Raw genomic sequence first — 19,868 nt, forward strand, 5'->3', positions numbered from 1 at the left:
TCTCCTCTTTTTTATTTCCTTTCCATTTAGGTCACCACAAAGCATTGAATAGAGTTCCCTGAGCTATACAGTAGATTCCCATTAGTTGTCTATTTTATACATAGTATCAGTAGTGTATATTTGTCAATCCCAATCTGTCCATTTATCCCCCTCCCCCTTCCATCCTTGGTATCCATATGTTTGTTCTGTATCTACTGTTAAAGATCCTTTGACTTTATTTGTGTGCGTCTGTTTCTGGGCTCACTATTCTGTTTCATTGATATGTTGGTCAGTTCTGTCACAAATATCACACTGTCTTGATTATTGGAGCTTTATAGTAGGTCTTGAAGTCTGCCATTGTCAATCTTCCAATTTTAGTCTTTTCCTTCAATATCATATTGATGATTTTGGGTCTTTTGCCTCTTTATATAAGCTCCAAAGTAGTTTGTAAATATCTACAAAGTAACATGCTGGGATTTTGACTGAGATTGTGTTGACTCTCTCAAGTTAGGAGGAACTGATATTTTGACAATATTGAATCTTTCTATCTATGTACATGGAATATCTCTCCCTTTATTTAGATATTCCTTGATGTCTTCATCAGAGTTTTGCAATTTTGTTCTTACAGATCTGATGCATATTTTATGTGATTTATACCTGAGTATTTAATTTTGTTGGTGTTACTGTAAATGGTACTGTTCTTAATTTCAAATACCAATTACTTATTACTAATATATGGAAAAGCAATTGACTTTTGTATATTAACCTTGTAATGAGCAACCTTGCTTAATGATTTATTTTAGCAGGTTTTTTTTTGATTCTTTGAGATTTTCTTCATAGACAATCATGTCATCTGTGACAAATGTAGCTATCTTTTAAAGAATTTCTCCCTTTATAGCTTTTATTTCTGTTTCTTGCCTTATTGTTTTAGTTAGGACTTTTAATATGATGTTGAATAGAAGTGATAAGAGGTGACCTCCTTGTCTTATTCTTACTCTTAGTGGGAAACTACCTATTGTTTCACAGTGAAGTACAATGTTAGCTATAGGTTGTTTGTAGATTTCTTTTTACTAAACTGAAGATGTTTTTTCTTTATTCCTAGTTTATTGAGATTTTTACCTTGAATGGCTCTTGGATTTTGTCACTTGCTTTTTTTTACATCTATTGATATGATCATTTAATTTTTTTGGTAGCGTGTTGAATTATTTTGATTTTGAAATATTGAGGCAGACTTGCATAGGTAGATTAAATTCCATTTGGTCCTGTTGTATAATTCTTTTTATACCTTGTGGGATTTGATTCACTGATGTTTTGATGAGGATTTTTGCATCTGTATTCATGGGATATATTGATCTGCCATTTTTCAGCCCTGTAGTCTCTTCACCTAGTTTGATTAGGATAATGTGGACTTCATAGAATGAGCTAGGAAGTATTCTCTCTGGTATTTTATAAAAGACATTTTAGAGAATTGATCTAATTTCTTCTTAAAATGTTTATCAAAATTCACCAGTGAACCAATATTAGGACTGGTACTTCCTGTTTTGAAAGAAGTTCAATTATTTATTCAATTTCTTTAATACAGGTAGGCCTATTCAGGGATTCCCTAATGGCTCAGACAGTGAAGAGTCTGCCTGCAGTGCTGGAGTCCTGGGTTCAATCTCTGGGTTGGGAAGATCCCCTGGAGAAGGAAATGGCAACCCACTCTAGTATTCTTACCTGAAAAATCCCATGGACAGAGGAGCCTGCCAGGCTACAGTCCATGGGGTCGCAGAGTCGGACATGACTAAGTGACTTCACTAGGCCTATTCAGATTAACTGCCTTTCCCTTTAGGGATTTTGGTAGATTGTGTCTTTCAAGGGACTGGTTCATTTCCTCTAGGGTGATCAAATTATGGATTTAGAGTTGCTCATAGTATTCCTTTATTATCCTTTTAATGTCCATAGAATCTGTGCATGTGTGCTAAGTTGCTTCAGTCATGTCTAACTCCGCACAACCCTATGAACTCCTCTGTCCATGATTCTCCAGGTAAGAATACTGGAGTGGGTTGCCATGCCCTTCTCCAGGGGATCTTCCTGACCTAGGGATCAAGCCTGCATCTCTTATGTCTCCTACATTGGCAGGCTGGTTCTTTACCGCTAGCGCCACCTGGAAAGCCCCATAGAATCTGTATTGGTATCATTTCTGAGATTAGTAATCTGTGTCTACTCTTTTTGTCTTGATTAGCCTGGCTAGACTCTAATCAATTTCATGGGTCATTTCAAAGACCAATCTTTTGGTTTTGCTGCTTTTCTCTCTTGATTTTCTGTTTTCAATTTCATTTGTTTCTACCCTAATTTTTATTATCTTTTCTTCTACTTACTATCGATTTAATTTCTTTTGTTGTTGTTTGTTTTAGTTTCCTGAAATTATTGTTTTGAAATATTTATTCTTTTTAATGTTTCCCCTGATTTAGTTGCATCTCACAAATTTTGATAAGTGGTATTTTCATTTTTGTTTAGTTCAAAATAATTTAAATTTTTTTCTTGAAACTTATCCTTGACCTGTATATATTTAGAAGAGTATTATTTAATCACCACATATTTTGGGAGTGCTCCAGCTATCTTTCTGTTATTGATTTCTAGTTTAATTCCATTGTGGTCTGATAACTTACTTTTTGTGATTTCCATTCTTTTTAATTTGTTAATATATGGTTTTAGACCACAGAATATGAGTGTTATGTGTTAGCTTGAGAAGAATGTATATTTTGTTGTTGTTGGATGAAGTAGTATATAAATGTCAATTAGACCCAAGTGACTAATGGTGGTGTTCAGTTCAACTATGTGCATACTGATATTTTGCCAGTCCGCCAGATCAGTCAATGACTGATAGAGGGATGTTGAAATCTCTGACTGAAATAGTAGATACATCTATTTCTCCTTGCAATTCTATCAGTTTTTACTTTATGTATTTTAATGCTCTGTTGTTAGGCACATATACATTAGGATTATTATGTCTTCTTGGAAAATTGAACTTTTTATCAGTATGTCATGCCTCTTTATATCCTTGATATTTTTTTCATTACTATGAAGTCTGCAATTAATAAGGCTACTCAAGCTTTCTTTTTTTTATTGTTCTTATGTCTTTCTTTTTAAAAATATCTATATTTTATTGAAGTATGGTTGACTTACAGTGCTTCAGGTGCACAGCAAGGTAATTCAGTTATACAAATACACATATATTATTTTTGAAATTATTTTTCATCACAGACTATTGCAAGATATTGACTATAGTTCCCTATGCTATACAGTAAACCTTTGTTGCTTATTGCATATCTATTTGTTTAATTAGAAATCTAGCATTCTATTCATATTAAATCAAACAAGTGGAATCAAACTGTCATAATATTTTAGTTATGCATACATTCACAAGCTTTCTAAAATGTATATATTACACATATTTATATATATGTATACAGAAGCTTTTCTGCTACGCTTGATAAAGGCTGAGAAAAAACAACAACAAAAAAAAGAAGAGATGAAGAAATTGGAGAACATAAACTAAATGAAATGAGCACTGAATATGAAATAGAAAAAGTGAAACAAACTAGATAAAAGTAAAAGATCATCATATAGTCCAGTTGTTTTTAAACATGATTGCTCATTAGAAACATATCTGGAGCTCTGGAGAAAAAAATATACAAATGCTCAGGTATTGCTTTTTCTCTAGCTTTCTTTTGATTTATGTTAGCATGGTATATCTTTCTCCATTACTTTACTTTTAAAGTATCTATGTCTTTAGATTTAAAGAAGGCTTCTTGTAGACAGTGTGTACTTGGGTCTTGTCTTTTATTTACTCTGGCAGTCGGTCTTTTAATTGATATAGTCAAAGCATGGATGTTTACAGTGATTATTGATACAGTTGGCTATCTATAATACCTGCCATATTTTTTACTGTTTTCTATCCATTGCCCTTGTTCTTTCTGTTTGTTTTTTTTTGTACCATCTCTGGTTTTGAGTTAGCATGTTATATGATTGTGATTTTCTCCTCTCTTAGCATATCAATTGAACTTCTTTTTTAAAAAAATACTTATAAGTGGTTGTCCTTGAGTTTGCAGTTACCTTTACCACTAATCTGTTATTTTCAATAAACACTTCAGGGGTTGGGAAAATTCCTTTTATCAAAGTGTTCCCAGTTCCTCCCTCCTGACCCTTATGCATTTCTGTCATTCATTTCAGTTATCCGCAAGCATATGATCACTATATCAGTTCAGTTCAGTTGCTCAGTCATGTCTGACTCTTTGCGACCCCATGGACTGCAGCACGCTAGGCCTCCCCATCACCAACTCCCTGAGTCCACCCAAACCCATGTCCATTGAGTCAGTGATGCCATCCAACCATCTCATCCTCTGTCGTCCCCTTCTCCTCCTACCCTCAATCTTTCCCAGCATCAGGGTCTTTTCCAATGAGTCAGCTCTTCGCATCAGGTGGCCAAAGTATTGGAGTTTCAGCTTCAACATCAGTTCTTCCAATGAATATTCAGGACTGATCTCCTTTAGGATGTACTGGTTGGATCTATATACACTATTGCTAATATGATACTGAACAAACTGTTATCTGTTATATCAGCTAACATTAAAAAAATAAAAGATTATACTTATCTCTATATGCCTTCTTGGACTGCTTTTTCTTTCTTTATGCAGATTTGAGTTTATAACCTAAATAAATTTCCTACTTCTTGAAGAACTTCCTTTTAACATTTCTCGCAAGGCAGGTCTACCAGAGACATTCTAATTTTGGGTATCTGAAAAAGTCTTTGTTTTTCCCTCACTTTTGAAGGTTGGTATCACTGACTACAGAATTCTAGCTTGTTGGGGCTCTTTTCACTCAAAACTTTAAATATTCCATTATACTTTGTCCATGCCTGGATGATTTCTAAAGAGTACCACATGTAATTCTTATCATTGCTTCTCTATAGGTAAGGTTTTTCCCTTTGACATCTTTAAAATTTTTCTTTTTCTCGTTGTCTTTGATTTTCTGAAGTTTGAATATGATATACCTGGGTGTAGATTTTTCAGTTTTATCTTGCCTAGTGTTCTCTGAGCTTCTTGGATCTGTGGTTTGGTGCTTATAATTAATTTGGGGGCAATTCTCAATCATTATTCATTTAAATATTTTTTCTCCTCCTTTCTCTCTTTCTTCACCTTTATTATTGTTCCACAATTCTTGGATATTCTGTTCTGTCTGTATCATTATTTTTCTTCTTTGCATTTCAATTAGAGAAGTTTCTGTTAACACTTATTCAAGCTTACTAATTCTTTGGATGTGTCCAGTCTATTAATGACCCCTTCAAAGGCAATCTTCATTTCCTCTGCAGTGTTTTTGATTTCCAGTATTTTGCTTTTTTTTCTTAGTTTCCATCTCTGGTTATATTATCCATCTGTTTTTGCATGTGGACCTTTTTCCCATTTGACCCTTTAGCATGCTAATCATAATTATTTTAAACTCTATCTGATAATTCCAACATCTTTGCTATATCTAAGTCTGGTTCTGTGTTTGCTTAGTATCTTGCAACTGTGTTTTAAGTCTTTTAGTATGCCTTCTAATTTTTTGTTGAATTCTGGACATGGTGGATTGAATAAAAGGAACTGAGGGAAATATGCATTTAGTGTAAGGTTTTTTGTTTGTTGTAGAAGTTAGACTGTATTTATTATTTGCTGTTACTATATGTGTCAGAGGCTAAAATTTCCTCTAATGTTCTGGTTTTGTCTCCACTGTTGTCTTTAGGTTTCCCTCAAGAATTCTTAAATATACACTGAGATGTGCAGTTATTTTAGTGTATTCCCTTGTTATGATACAAGAATACTTTTGATGTGGTGGTAGAGTATGGGAGTAGGGGGAGCATTTTGTAATCCTATGATCATGTCTCAGTCTTTTAGTGACCCTGTGCCCTTGGCTATGTCCTTCACAAGTGTTTCTCAGTCTCCCTCTCCCCTTAAGTGAGATGAGAAGGCTAGGAAGCTGGAGGTGGTTTCCCCTCTCTTCCCCCAGGTCACTTAAGTTCTGGGGAAAAAAACAAAAACCAATTTCTTAGGCTCTGGTAAAATAGTTTCTCTTGAGGCAGTCCTGGTTAAAAAGAACAGAATGCTTTTGGGTTACTTTTCCTCTCCTCCTGGAGGAAACAGGAGTGGGGTTTCCTCTAGTCTTTGCTGTTAGAATCTGCTCGTGTCCTGGAGATAAAGCTCATAAAAGTGTAGGAGACACCTTCCCCTCCAGAGACTGGGTTCTTCTGGAGTTTTTAACTCAAACTGGTCTATACTAAGCTTCTAGCATTTCATCAACTATTTTTATATTCTTCTACCCCACCACTGGCTCCTCCAGAAGTTTCTGCTCTCCTAGGTTGTGGTTCTCAGGAGTACTTGTCTGTCTTTCCATTCTGAGGGATAATAGTTTTCCCTGTGACCTTAATTCTCTGATGGATCTAAGAAGAGTAGCTTATTTTTAAGCTTGTTCAGCTCTTTTTCTAGTTATGAAGATGGGAGTGATGTCTTCCCAGCTTCTTATATGTCAGACCAAAAATTGGAAGTCTGCAATATTTGTTTAATTATGGTTTTCAATTACAGCTTTGATTTTTTTTCTGAATAAAATAAATGGAATGGAATTTTTATATGCTGTGCAATAGTTGTTTATTATAACGGTAATGAAGATTAAGTATTATACCCTCAAAAGATCAGTATTTTTTACATTTTTTCAGGGTGAGATGCTACTTAATAACGATACAAATTGTTATATACCTATAATTCTTTATATTACTCCCTGCACAGCCAAGGAAACACTCTTTAAGAACTATCCACCAAACTATTTTCACTCATAATTTCCTTCCATCTGGCTCCCAGTTCATAGATAATCATTGTAACTTTATTCACCTTTCTGTCTCAGTGTCCTTTATTATCTGTGTAGCCCTCTGTCAGTTTTCAATGTTACTAGCATTTGAGCATGAATAATAATATATCATACTTTATTTGTTTAGGAGTGTATCTACCTCATATTTAAAACTCTTTTAGATAAACCCTTTAATTAAAGAATTTATATAAGTCTGCAGAATAAAATTATCAGAAACCACACAGTCCTGTGGTATGGCCATTAGCAGGCCATCTACCGTCTTCACCCAGCCTTCTCTTTGTTAGCTAATGCTTGAGTTTCTTGTTTGTCGAAATATAATTATAATGTTTCAGAAAACGGATAGAGAGCATCAGTCTTCCATGCTTCATATCATGTTGCATCGTCTAGTAATCAACAAATAAAAGCACTACTTAAGATTGCTTAATCTATGCAGTCTGCAAGTAGCATTTCTTAAAAAGAAAAAAAAAGGAAAGAAAAAATGCTTAATGTATTTGGTATTTGTTTCTGCTTTTTATAGGAGGAACTCTGTGGAATGAAAAATAGGGTACAAGTAGTTGTGCTTGAAAATGAAAGGCTCCAACAAGAGCTGAAATCTCGAGGACAAGAAGAAATGAGGGAACAAACACTTCTGGATGCATCTGTGAGCATTTATTTAAGCCATTAAACTAAAATATATATAGTCTGAATGTTGCCTCCTACCCTCTCCCTCAGCCTTCTTAACTGCTTCAATTTTTTTCTTAAAGTTTGGCAGAAGTGCTGTGCTGGTATTTACTTGGGGCTGCAGAAATTAAAATTCGCTGTGGTGGTATCAAATTAAATGATGTAGTGGTGCCTAGCAGCCACTCCAGTTTCCTCTCTGAACATTACCATTTGTGTTTTTTCCATACGAAAGAGCAAGTCTGAAAGCGGGAAGTATGTCATATGGGAAGTATGTTAACAGAGCTGGACTTTGTTAAATCCAGCAACTGTTCAGAACTGTAGCTTAGATTTCTGTTGTATTTGTCTAAATAGTCTTTGAACTTTGAGTTCCAATAAGTCTAATTAGCATGTGTAGCAGAAAGAACACTGACATGTGTGTCCAAGATTCAAAATGTTAATCTTCCCATTGTCCCTAACAAGCTATACATTTGGCAAGTAATTTTATAGGACTTTCAGGCTTGGCTTCACCTTGTAAGTCCTCTGTTTATTGGCAATTTGAGAAATTCACCAATATTAACAGCCCTTAGTCTTTAATGTGAATGGGATTTGGGATACTTACTGACAGTGCAGATCCTGGGCTTTATCCCCTGAGAGTTGGTCTGGGTTAGTCTTTCAGCAAGTTGCCCAAGTGAATCTAATATCAGTGGAATACATTTTGAGGAACAGAGAATTATATGATCTCTATAATTCTGTGACATAAATTTTTATGATGATATTTAAATAGTGTTTAAATTTAATTTCTCTTTATGAGTTGTCAGAAATACTTTTGCCTTCAAAATATTTTTTACTCTTTTGCCATGGGATGTAGTTGATAACAGTTGTTCTGCTTTTTGAGACAGAACTCAATTTTCCATGGGAAAGTTTTGGTACTTGCCTGTTTCAGCTTTACTTTGCAGTGTATTTTGGTGCTTTTGACTTAGTCGTTATTAGTAAGTTCTGTTTAGGAAAAAGCACAACTGTTTTAATGTTTTACTTAGGTGTCCTCTAATTTTTGAAGTTTTTTTCTTAACCTGACCTGATGTTTCATTTGTAATCCTGGAGTTTTATGTGTTAGAATTTGCTATTGTATCTGGATGTGTTAACTCTGAATAATAAAATGAGCTGATTAGCATTTTAGTTTTTCTGCAATTACACATCACTTTGTGATCAGCTATTTTCTTCATTATATAACTTTTTCTGAATATTTATAGTGTTGTATTATTAATATTAGTGTTTAAAAAATTTGTCTTAGTTCCTATTATTTTGGGTCAATTTGAAAATGATTCATAAAAAGACGAATGGATAAGGAAGCTGTGGTACATATACACAATGGAATATTACTCAGCCATTAAAAAAAATACATTTGAATCAGTTCTGTTGAGATGGATGAAACTGGAGCCCATTATACAGAGTGAAGTAAGCCAGAAAGAAAAACACCAATACAGTATACTAATGCATATATATGGAATTTGAAAGATGGTAACGATAACCCTATATGCGAGACAGAATAAGAGACACAGATGCATAGAACAATCTTATGGACTCTGAGGGAGAAGGTGAGGGTGGGACGTTCTGAGAGAATAGCATTGAAACGTATATTATCATATGTGAAGCAGAACACCATTCCATGTTCGATGCGTGAGGGAAATGCTCAGGGCTGGGGCGGTGGGATGACCCAGAGGGATGGGATGGGGAGGGGGGTGGGAGGGGGGTTCGGGATGAGGAGCACATGTGGGCCCATGGCTGGTTCATGTCAATGTGTGGCAAGAACTACTACAATATTGTAAAGTAATTAGCCCCCAACTAAAATAAATAAATTTATTAAAAAAAAAAAGTACTTACAAGTAAACTCATTTTTTAAGTAAGTATATTCTTTTGATTTTCCTCCAAATATGCAGTGAACAGTGACTCAGTTATTCATAGTCTTTGATATTTATACTGTGCAAAGAAGTGGAAGATGGGGAAGTGAAATGAGAAAGGAAATAAGGCAGACAAGTGAATCAGAGGGCAAGAGAAGTGAGTAATGCAAAAGGGGAAGGAAATGATGGTAAAAGCACACATGCTTTGCCTTATGAACAAAGGAAACTTAAGAAAACTACAGATACACAGATTGTGGAAAGGATAGAGGTGCAGAGAGGTGTTTTTTTTAAAACATTCACATGAGCTAAAACATAATGCAGATATTGAAATGGTTGTTGCGTATGTGTCAGGTGACCTTGATACCTATTTTAATGATAGTCTTCTGTGTTATTTTGTTGTAACAAAATTATTTCTCCCACTTTCTACTTGTGGAGGTGAATTGAGGCATTTTGGCAATCTATGTATAGTGTTGTATTGAGAGTTTTGATGTAAATAAAGCTATTTAGAATATCTTAAATATAAACAGATTGAGAGATATTATCTTCCTTTTTTCCTAAACTCTTTTTAATGAGGGTATTACCATGTTGATGGTAAATCTTGCCAAAGCTATTGGCAGATTTGAATATATATTTTCAGTGTTTTTTAATGCCTTCTTTGGAAAAACAATTTAAATATATATACAGTAATGATTAATATTTATTGATGACTGCATGGTTATGATGTGCCAGGTACTGTATCAGATACTTTGCTTACATTATATCATCTCAGTCTTATGATAGCTGCATAAGGCAGGTGTTGTTACATCTACTTTCAGATGATTAAATTAAGGTATCAGTTCAGTCGCTCAGTCGTGTCCGACTCTTTGCAACCCCATGAATTGCAGCACGCCAGGCCTCTCTGTCCATCACCAACTCTCGGAGTCTACCCAAACCCATGTCCATCGAGTCAGTGATGCCATCCAACCATCTCATCCTCTGTCGTCCCCTTTTCCTCCTGCCCCCAATCCTACCCAGCATTAGGGTCTTTTCCAATGAGTCAACTCTTTGCATGAGGTGGCCAAAGTATTGGAGTTTCAGCTTCAACATCAGTCCTTCCAATCAACACTCAGGATTGATCTCCTTTAGGTTGGATTGATTGGATCTCCTTGCAGTCCAAGGGACTCTCAAGAGTCTTCTCCAACACCACAGTTCAAAAGCATCAATTCTGCGGCATTCAGCTTTCTTCACCATACAACTCTCGCATCCATACATGACCACTGCAAAAACCATAGCCTTGACTAGACGGACTTTTGTTGGCAAAGTAATGTCTCTGCTGTTAAATATGCTATCTAGGTTGGCCATAACCTTCCTTCCAAGGAGTAAGCGTCTTTTAATTTCGTGGCTGCAATCACCATCAGCAGTGATTTCGGAGCTCCAAAAAATAAAGTCTGACACTGTTTCCACTGTTTCCCCATCTATTTCCCATGAAGTGATGGGACCAGATGCCATGATCTTAGTTTTCTGAACGTTGAGCTTTAAGCCAAATTTTTCCCTCTCCTCTTTCACTTTCATCAAGAGGCTCTTTAGTTCCTCTTCACTTTCTGCCATAAGAGTGGTGTCATCTGCATATCTGAGGTTATTGATATTTCTCCCGGCAATCTTGATTCCATCTTGTGTTTCTTCCAGCCCAGCGTTTCTCATGATGTACTCTGCATATAAGTTAAATAAGCAGGGTGACAATATACAGCCTTGACGTACTCCTTTTCCTTTTTGGAACCAGTCTGTTGTTCCATGTCCAGTTCTAACTGTTGCTTCCTGACCTGTGTACAGGTTTCTCAAGAGACAGGTCAGATGGTCTGGTATTCCCATCTCTTTCAGAATTTTCCACAGTTTATTGTGATCCACACAGTCAAAGGCTTTGGCATAGCCAATAAAGCAGAAATAGATGTTTTTCTGGAACTCTCTTGCTTCTTCGATGATCCAGCAGATGTTGGCAATTTGATCTCTGGTTCCTCTGCCCTTTCTAAAACCCGTATACAGCAGTTAAATAACCTACAAAGCTAGAACTCAAACACAGCACTGTCTGACTCCCCCGATCCATCTACCTGGCCTTGAATTATACTGCCTTTCTGACTAGATTAAGAATAGCTTATCAATATCGAACCAAACCATCTTTGCCATGGACTGGGACTTGGACGGTAGCCTACATGACTTTTAGCTTAGTTTTTGACTTAACAGTTGAAGAAGCAAGCAGATTATTTTTAAATAACTAAAACCATTCAAAGAATATTTCATTTGCATCTTCATTTTTTATCATATTCCTTCTCAAGGGGCTTTTCTTAAGAGTTCAAAAATTATATTAAAATACTCTTTTTATTAGAATTTTTTTTAAAGTAGAAAATTTCTGAGCTATTTCTTTTCATGTCTCTTCATCCCTTCTATTCCAACCCCTCCCCTCAATTAAGAAATCAGAGGTCTTCAGTGATCTTCAGGGATATAAATGTAAATTGACTTTTAACATCTTGATCAAATATCATTCAAGTTTTTTGAAAGCTATCTGTGAAAGAACATGTCAGTTAGACTAGCACTTATTTCCAAACAGTATTATTTGATATCATAAATTAGTGATCTATAGTCTACATATGTCCTCCAATTTCTCCATAGGAAATTTGTACCACTTTCCTTTGTTGCTCTGCAAGACTATTTTTAATACAATCAAATCCTGGAAGATTTTTCCCTACTTACAGAATCAAGTTCAAGCTTATTAGCATGGCTTACTTTACTTTCCAGACCCTTATTTAATTCTCTGGCTTCTTCTTCTTTTATTTATTTATTTATTTATTTCATTTTCCCTAGTGACTCAGACAGTAAAGAATCTGCCTGCAATGTGGGAGATCTGGATTCCATTCTTGGGTCAGGAAGATCCCCTGAAGAAGGGAATGGCTAGTCACTCCAGTATTCTTGCCTGGAGAATACCATAGACAGAGGAGGCTGGTGGGCTACAGTCCATGGGGTTGCATAGAATTGGACATGACTGAGCAACTAACACATGCCCTTTCATAATTGATTTACAATGCTGTGCCAATCTCTGCTGTACAGCAAAATAGCTCAGTTATACACATATTTGTTTTTTTTAATATTCTTTTCCCTTATGGTTTATCATAAGATATTGAATATATCAAATAGTTCCCTGTGTTATACATTAAGACCTTCTTGTTTATCCATTCTAAATGTAATAGTTTGCATCTACCAACAGCAAGCTCCCAGTCTATCCTTCTCTCTTCTCCCCTACCCCTTGCCAACTACAAATCTGTTCTCTGTGTCTATGAGCCTGTTTCTGTTTTGTATGTAGATTAATTTGTGCCATATTTTAGGTACAAATATGGCACATGATAAGTGATATCATATGGTATTTGTCTTTTTCTTTCTGACCTCCTTCACTTAGTATGATAATCTCTAGTTGCATCCATGTTGCTGCAAATGGCATTATTTCATTTTTCATGACCGAGTAGTATTCCATTGTGTATGTGTGCCACATCTTCTCTATTTATTCATGTGTAAGTGGACGTTTAGGTTGTTTCCATGCTTTGGCTATCGTAAACAGTTCTACTTTCATCTTCTGACATTATTGCCTTGCACTTCAACCTTTAATAATACTGAACTTCCTAAAAGCCTCTGGGAAGCACCATGCTATTTCTCATCTCTGTGAGTTTTCTCATGGTGTTCTCTCTTCTTGGCCTCTAACTTATTTTCGTCATCCTTCAAGATATCACACCAGTGTCAAAACTTCTCCAGAAACTTTCCTTGAATCTCCAGTTGCTCTTAATATACCTCTTCTGTCTGGCCTTGTCCTGACATGCACACTTATGGCTTTATTAAATTGAAATTATCTGCTTAGGTTTTTCTCTTCTTCATTAGCCTATTAACTCCTCAAGGTTAATATTGGTCTTGCTCATTTTTACCACCCACCACTGGCCACCAAGCTTTTAGCACAGTGCCTGAACATAGTCAGTATTATACAAGTTCTTTGAACTTCCCAAAGAATATGGAGTAGAATCTCAGAATACTACTTTGAATGAATAGAATTTACCACATTCTAACATGACATGACACCACAGTATAGTTCTGTGTTTGGGGATGTATCCTTGCTTATGAATACTGCTGTGTCCCTTGGCCCTTAATAGGAGTTCATTAATTACTTGTTGGATAAATTAAATCAGTATTTTAATTCTTGATTCACACATAAATCACAGAGATTTTGAGGTGCTTATTACACTGAATGCTGAGAGAATGCCAAAGTTCACCAACTGACAGTGGGTACACCAAATTCAGTCTATAGACATGTTTTGTCTATTTGAAAAACTGACTCAGTATTTAACAGTGTTTCAATTGAAGAGCCAGATATCTGCCTCATCTTTTTAAAAATCTAAAGATTTTTTTGGGATAATATGAGATGGCATTCACATATGGCAGCAATTGACTGGGCCTGAGTAGTGACTTCTTTCTTGGGTTGCTCTGTCATGATCCCTATGACTACTTTTTGGATCCTTGACAGGCAAGCTGCATGTCAGTTCTGTTTATCACCATGCACTGTTTTTCACATTGAAGATAAATAATTTTCTGAAAAGGCAGAAGAGCATAGTGGTTTGGGACTCTGGAGCTAGATTGCCAGGGTTCAGACCCTAGCTCTGCCACTTACTAGTCACTTTCTACCTCTGTGACTTTTAGCAGTTACTCTCGGTAACTCAGTTTCCTCATCTATAAAATGGAGGTAACAGTGAAACTTGTCCCATAAGATTATTGTAATGATTAACTAAATTAATATATAGAGAGGACTTAAAACAGTGTCTGGCACATGGTAAACATCATATGTAGTAATTATTATTATTAGTCATATCTTTATGAAATGTGGAAAATGGAAAACAAACCAAGAGAGGTTCATGTGTTTCAAGAGTATATGTCTCCAAAGAGGTAAGAGACAATTTCATTTGTTCAGTACACTGATATACAGCCCTCTTTGCTCATTTACATTATTGCCTGTACCTGTAGGAATTCAACTTTGTAACACGTGTTTGGAATATGCCCCTAACAGCTTGAAATGCAAAATAATTGTTGATTTGTATCTAGAAGCATCTGCTGTTTTTCTTTTTCCTTTCATCACAAATAATTAGTATTCCATTTGTAAAGTATGTATATTGATTTAGAAGTTAAAAGTCAATTTCAAGTACTTTCACATTTTATTTTAGGGAAACATGCAGAATTCTTGGATTACAACAGGTGAAGACTCTAGGGTGGATGAAGCTGCAAAGAGATCATTTTCATGTGGCAATGCCGATACTATCAAAGTTGCTTCTGCTGGTGAGGCTGAAAAATGGAAACTGGAACTGGTGAGTGTTTGGGTACTTTTTTCATATGCATCTACATTTTTGGTACTTTTTTATTGTGTTAAATATATATAACACAAAATTTGCTATTTTAACCATTTAAAATTTTAAGTGTACCATTATTTACACTAAGTACATTCACAGTGTTGTTCAACCATAAACAGTACTCATTTCCAGAACATTTTCATCATCCCAAACAAAAATTCTACCAATTAAATAATAACTTTCATTCCCTTCTTCCCACAACCCTTGGTAACATTTTCTGCTTTATGTCTTTATATGAGTTTGTCTATTCTAAATACTTCACTTAAGTGTTTCTCATTTTGTCTGGCTTATTTCATTGAGCATAGAGTATTCAAGTTTCATCCATGTTGTAATGTGTATCATAATTTCATCTCTTTATCAGGGTGAATAATATTCCACTGTACATATATGCGTTTTTTCCTTTTATCTGTTAATGGATTTTGGGGGAGTTTCAACCTATTGGCTGTTGTGAGTAAGGCTGCTATGAACATTGATGCACAATATCTGTTTGAGGTCCTACTTTCAAATATAATCAGAAAAGCAGTTGTTGGATCATTTAGTAATTCTTCATTTTTTTTTCTGCTTCTCAGACTCAATTATTTCAATTGTTCTATCTTCAAATTTTAAGATTCTTTCTTCTTCTGCCCAAATCTCTAAAATCTCTTTAGTGAATTTTCTATTTCAGTTTTTGTTGTTTTCAGCTCCAGAATTTGTTTGGTTCTTTTCTGTAATTTGTTTTCCTGACTTCCTTTAGTTCTTTGTTCATATTTTCTCTTAGCATTCTGAGTGTCCTTAGGCAGTCATTTTAAAGTTTTCATCTAGTAAGTCTGATGTCTGCAGTTTCATAGGCATGGTTCCTGTCAATTTATTCTGTTTAATTGAGTGAGCCATGTTTTCCTCTTTCTTTGTATGCCTACTGATTTTTTGTTGTTGAAAACTGGGCATTAAACTGTTATATGTGATAACTCTGGAAATCAGATACCCTATTTTTTTAAGGTTTGATGTCTTTTTAATTGTTGACGGCTGTCATAGTCCTTTAAAGAATTTTCCAAACTATTTCTATAAAAACTATTCCTTGTTGTGTGTGATCACTGAGATCTCTGTTCCATTAGCTCATATTCAGCTGATGTTTGAGAGATTTCCTTGACTGCCAGCAGCTGAAACAAACAACAACAAAAACACCAAAAAGCCCCCCAAAAATAGAACAACCAACTCTCCAAGTCTTTGCACTTTGACTGTGCTGGACTTTACCTTACAGTTAGGCCTGCTCTGAGCCTAGAGATCAGCCTGAAGTGAAAGCTTCAGGTCTTCTTAGGACTTTTCTGAGAATGCATTTTCCCTGGGCATGTTTGTGGCTTTCTAAACTCCCTATATACATAGATGCTTCTGAATGTCCCAATTTCCTGAGGAGTCTAAAATAATTATATTTTAAGGTCAAATGATACTTTTAAATCCTTTGATCTGGATGAAAATAATGGAATGATGGAACCAAAAATGGAATGTTCCAGGGGAAGATATAATGAATCATAGTTCCACTCTCATTATTATCCACAGGTTTTGTTGTCAAATTTTTCTAATGGCTCTTTCTGGCCCAAATTTAATCCAAGCTTTCTTCTAGTATTTAGGAAAGAGTTCCTTTCTTTTAAAAAAAAATCAGAAAGAATAAGTAAATTATATGGTTTTTCTTCCAACTGAATAAGCTATGATAGCTACTTAATACCTATAGGATTAAGACCACTCTCCCAAGCCATCTGCTATTTTCTTCAAATTACATTTCCAGACTCCTCATTCTTCTGTCATTCTCACAAGTATTGGCTATAAGCATGCAGATCACTCACTTCTTGCTACTTCATAAGCTTATTTCCCAGTTCCATTTCTCTTTGAAGAACTGACTTTGGTTTATGCAATAATCCCTGCCTAAAATTCTTCCTTCTTCTCCTCTACCTATTGAAATGTTTACCTACCAAACTTGGTTCACATATCCCCTCTCATCCTACCTTCCCTAATTACATGCTTCCATTCCTCATTTTCCCACATTAGAATTAGTTTCCCTCTTATGTCTTCTTCTCTTAGTGTTCTGTTTATAACTATTATAGATTCACTTGTTTATCTTGTTTGTGTAAACATCAGTCTCTGCTTCTATGTGCTTGATGTTCCAAGTCTTCCTCACTTCTTTCAAGGATTTCACTCTTGCACATATCTCCTCTTGCTCTTGTACCTTTTATCCCTCTTAACTGGGTTTTTAGCCAAATATGTGCTATACTAGCTCCTGTCTTAAAGCAAATAAACACAAAATATGTTCTCTTCATCTTACATTCCCTTTGAACTATCACCCAGCTACTCCCCTTCATACCAAAGGCTTTCAAAGCAGTTGTCTATACTCACGCCTCTGTTCCTCACTGCCCATTCTCTCTTCAGCATACTTTATTTGAGCTTCTCCCCCCATATTCCCCTAAACCATTTCTTTTCAAGGTCATTAATAACCTCCACATATCAGTCTTCATCTTTCTTCTTCATCTCAGAGCAGCATTCTATAATATGTACATTAGTTGGTCATGCCATCCTTTGATATTTCTAATGAAACAATTTAACATAAATTCAGAAAAGTATGCAAAACAAAAATGTACAGCTTTAGGATTTATCTCCAAATGAACAACCATGTAATTGTCCCTTAAGATGTCTAACATTACCTTGTCCCACAGGCCCTCTTCATGCCCACTCCCAATCACCGCCTCTCATTCTCTTAAAGCTAAACACTAGCTTGACTTTTATGAAAATTGATCCCTAAGCATGATCCCCAAACATTCAAATTGATTTCTGCCTGGTTTTTTAAAATATTACATAAATTGAATCACACAGTACTTACTCTTTTTTGTGTAGCTATTTTTCAGTATTACATTTGATAGATTCATATATATTTTTAGTTGCATGTGTTAGAAGTTTATTCATTTTCATTGATAGATCTACTGTATGAATATAACAGAATTATGTATTTATGTATTGTTGACAGATATTTGTATTTTTCCAGTTTGGGGATATTGTGATTATTGCTGCTATGAGCATTCTTTTATGTCTGTTGGTGTACATTGATTTATGTTGGGTATGTACCTTGGAGTGTCATTGCTGGTCATAGTGTAATTTGAATAAATAAGGACAAACTTTTCCAAGGTGATTTTCTTATTAGTTGACACTTCTATCAGCAGCATGAATGATACCATTGCTCCATATCCTTGCCAACACTTGATATTCTGTTTTTCTGGTGGTACTGAAGTGTTCTCATTAAGATTTTTATTTTCATTTCTCTGATTTCTCATGTGATTGAGTATCTTCTCATATATCTATTGGTCATTTGATGTCCTTTTTTGTGACATGCCTGTTCAAATGTCCTACTTATTTTTTTGAATTATCTGACAATTTTTTTTAAAGCTCTTAATATGAGTATAAGGCCATTATTGGTTACCTCTGTTGGAACACATTTTCTTATTTTTTGTGATTTGTCTCGGAACTCTCTTGATAGGTTTCTTTTCTCTCTTTCTTTCTTGATTAGAATTTCTTAATTTTAATGTGGTCCAATTTACCAGTGTTTTCCCTTTATTTTTTAGTATCTTTTGTGTCCTATATAAAAAAGTATTTCCCTACCTCCAAGGCCATCAGATATTCTGAAGATATTTTCCTATATTATCTTTCAGAAACCTTATAATCTTGCTTTTTACATTTAGAACTACAGTGTACATGGAATTTATTTTTGTATCTGATGGATAGTGTAGGGTGTTACTTTTTCTATCGGGTTATTTACATATCCCAGCATCATCTGTTGAGAAGACAATCATTTGCCTTGACACCTTTGTTATAAACCAGGTGTGCATATATGTGTGAGTCTGTTTCTGGGTTTTGTGTTTTATTTCCTTGGTGTCTGTGTTACTACTTCTTTGTGATATTACCATCCTGTGCTGATTCTTATAACCTTGTATCTGGTAGACCAAGTCTTCCAACATTTTTCTTAGAGCTAAAGAATGTCCTATTTCTTGCCTTTTGCATTTCCAAATACATTTATAATTAGTTAGCTTTCAGAAAGCCATTAAATAGTTTTGATTGAGATTACATTAAAGGTATAGGTCATTTGTGGGAGGAAGAATTGATATCTTATGATAATATATTGTCTAAAAGTAAAATTACATATCACTCTATTTAGGTCATCTTTAATTTTTGTCAGTTTTTTATAGTTTTCTGAATAAAGGCCTTACACATCTTTCTTTAGAATTTACCTCTAGATTTTTTACAGTATTATCATAAGCAATATACATATTTAAAATTTTCATTTTCTTTTTCTTCAGTGCTAGTATAGACAAAAGTCCATGGTTTTTGTATTTTGACTGACTCCTACTTCCTTTTGATTGGTGTTATCGTATTTTTTTCCTATCGTTTTACTTTTAACAAACTTATGTCTTCATGTTTAATATGGGTTTCTTGTAGACAGCATATAGTTGAGTTTTGCTTTATTTATCCAATCTGACAATATCTGTCCTTTAAAAGTGATTATGTATATACTTGGCTTTAAATCTACTATCTTGTTAGGTCTTTTTTCCCCTTCTGCTGTTTCTTCACCTTTTCTTTTTTTTTCCTTTCCTGCCTTCTTTTGAATTAGTTGAACATTTTAATGGTTCCATTTTATCTCCTTTTCTCACTCTGGAAAAATCTTTAGCACCAGCATTCACCTGGTTTTGTTCAAGTCAACAACCCAGGGTTATTTTTAATGTCTTTTTCTCCTCCACATCTATTCAGTCATAAAATTCTGTCAGTTTTACATGCATAGATAGAACTCCTAGAGGGGAACATAAGCAAATCATTCTCTGACATAAATCTTAGCAATATTTTCTTAGATTGGTTTCCCAAGGCAAAAGAAATAAAAGCAAAAATAAATAAGTGGGACCTAAAAACTTTTACTATGCAAATGAAACCAACAACAAAACCTATAGCATAGTAGAAAATATCTGAAAACTATGTGACCAACAAGGGGTTAATATCCAAATATAGAAATATCCCATAACTCAATACCAAAAAAAACCAGACAACCCAATCAAAAATG

The 19,868-nt window shown here is 34.9% G+C and overlaps 1 protein-coding gene across 22 annotated transcripts in view; it reads left to right on the forward strand.

Moving 5' to 3' along the window:
* Window positions 1–19,868, forward strand: part of SDCCAG8 (SHH signaling and ciliogenesis regulator SDCCAG8) — a 241,147-nt gene that overhangs the window by 19,435 nt on the left and 201,844 nt on the right. For all 22 annotated transcript variants that reach the window (XR_014053616.1, XR_014053619.1, XR_014053618.1 and 19 more), the window contains exons 5-6: window positions 7,376–7,498; window positions 14,621–14,761. Coding sequence is in view for 17 of the 22 variants with exons in the window: in XM_081490239.1 (XP_081346365.1) it covers window positions 7,376–7,498; window positions 14,621–14,761 (264 nt within the window). In the remaining 5 variants the exon portion in view is untranslated. The remainder of the gene's footprint in view (window positions 1–7,375; window positions 7,499–14,620; window positions 14,762–19,868) is intronic.

Source organism: Giraffa tippelskirchi, chromosome 5 (assembly GCF_054371585.1).
Source record: "Giraffa tippelskirchi isolate mGirTip1 chromosome 5, T2T-mGirTip1v1.2.pri, whole genome shotgun sequence".
Taxonomy (NCBI): Eukaryota; Metazoa; Chordata; class Mammalia; order Artiodactyla; family Giraffidae; genus Giraffa; species Giraffa tippelskirchi.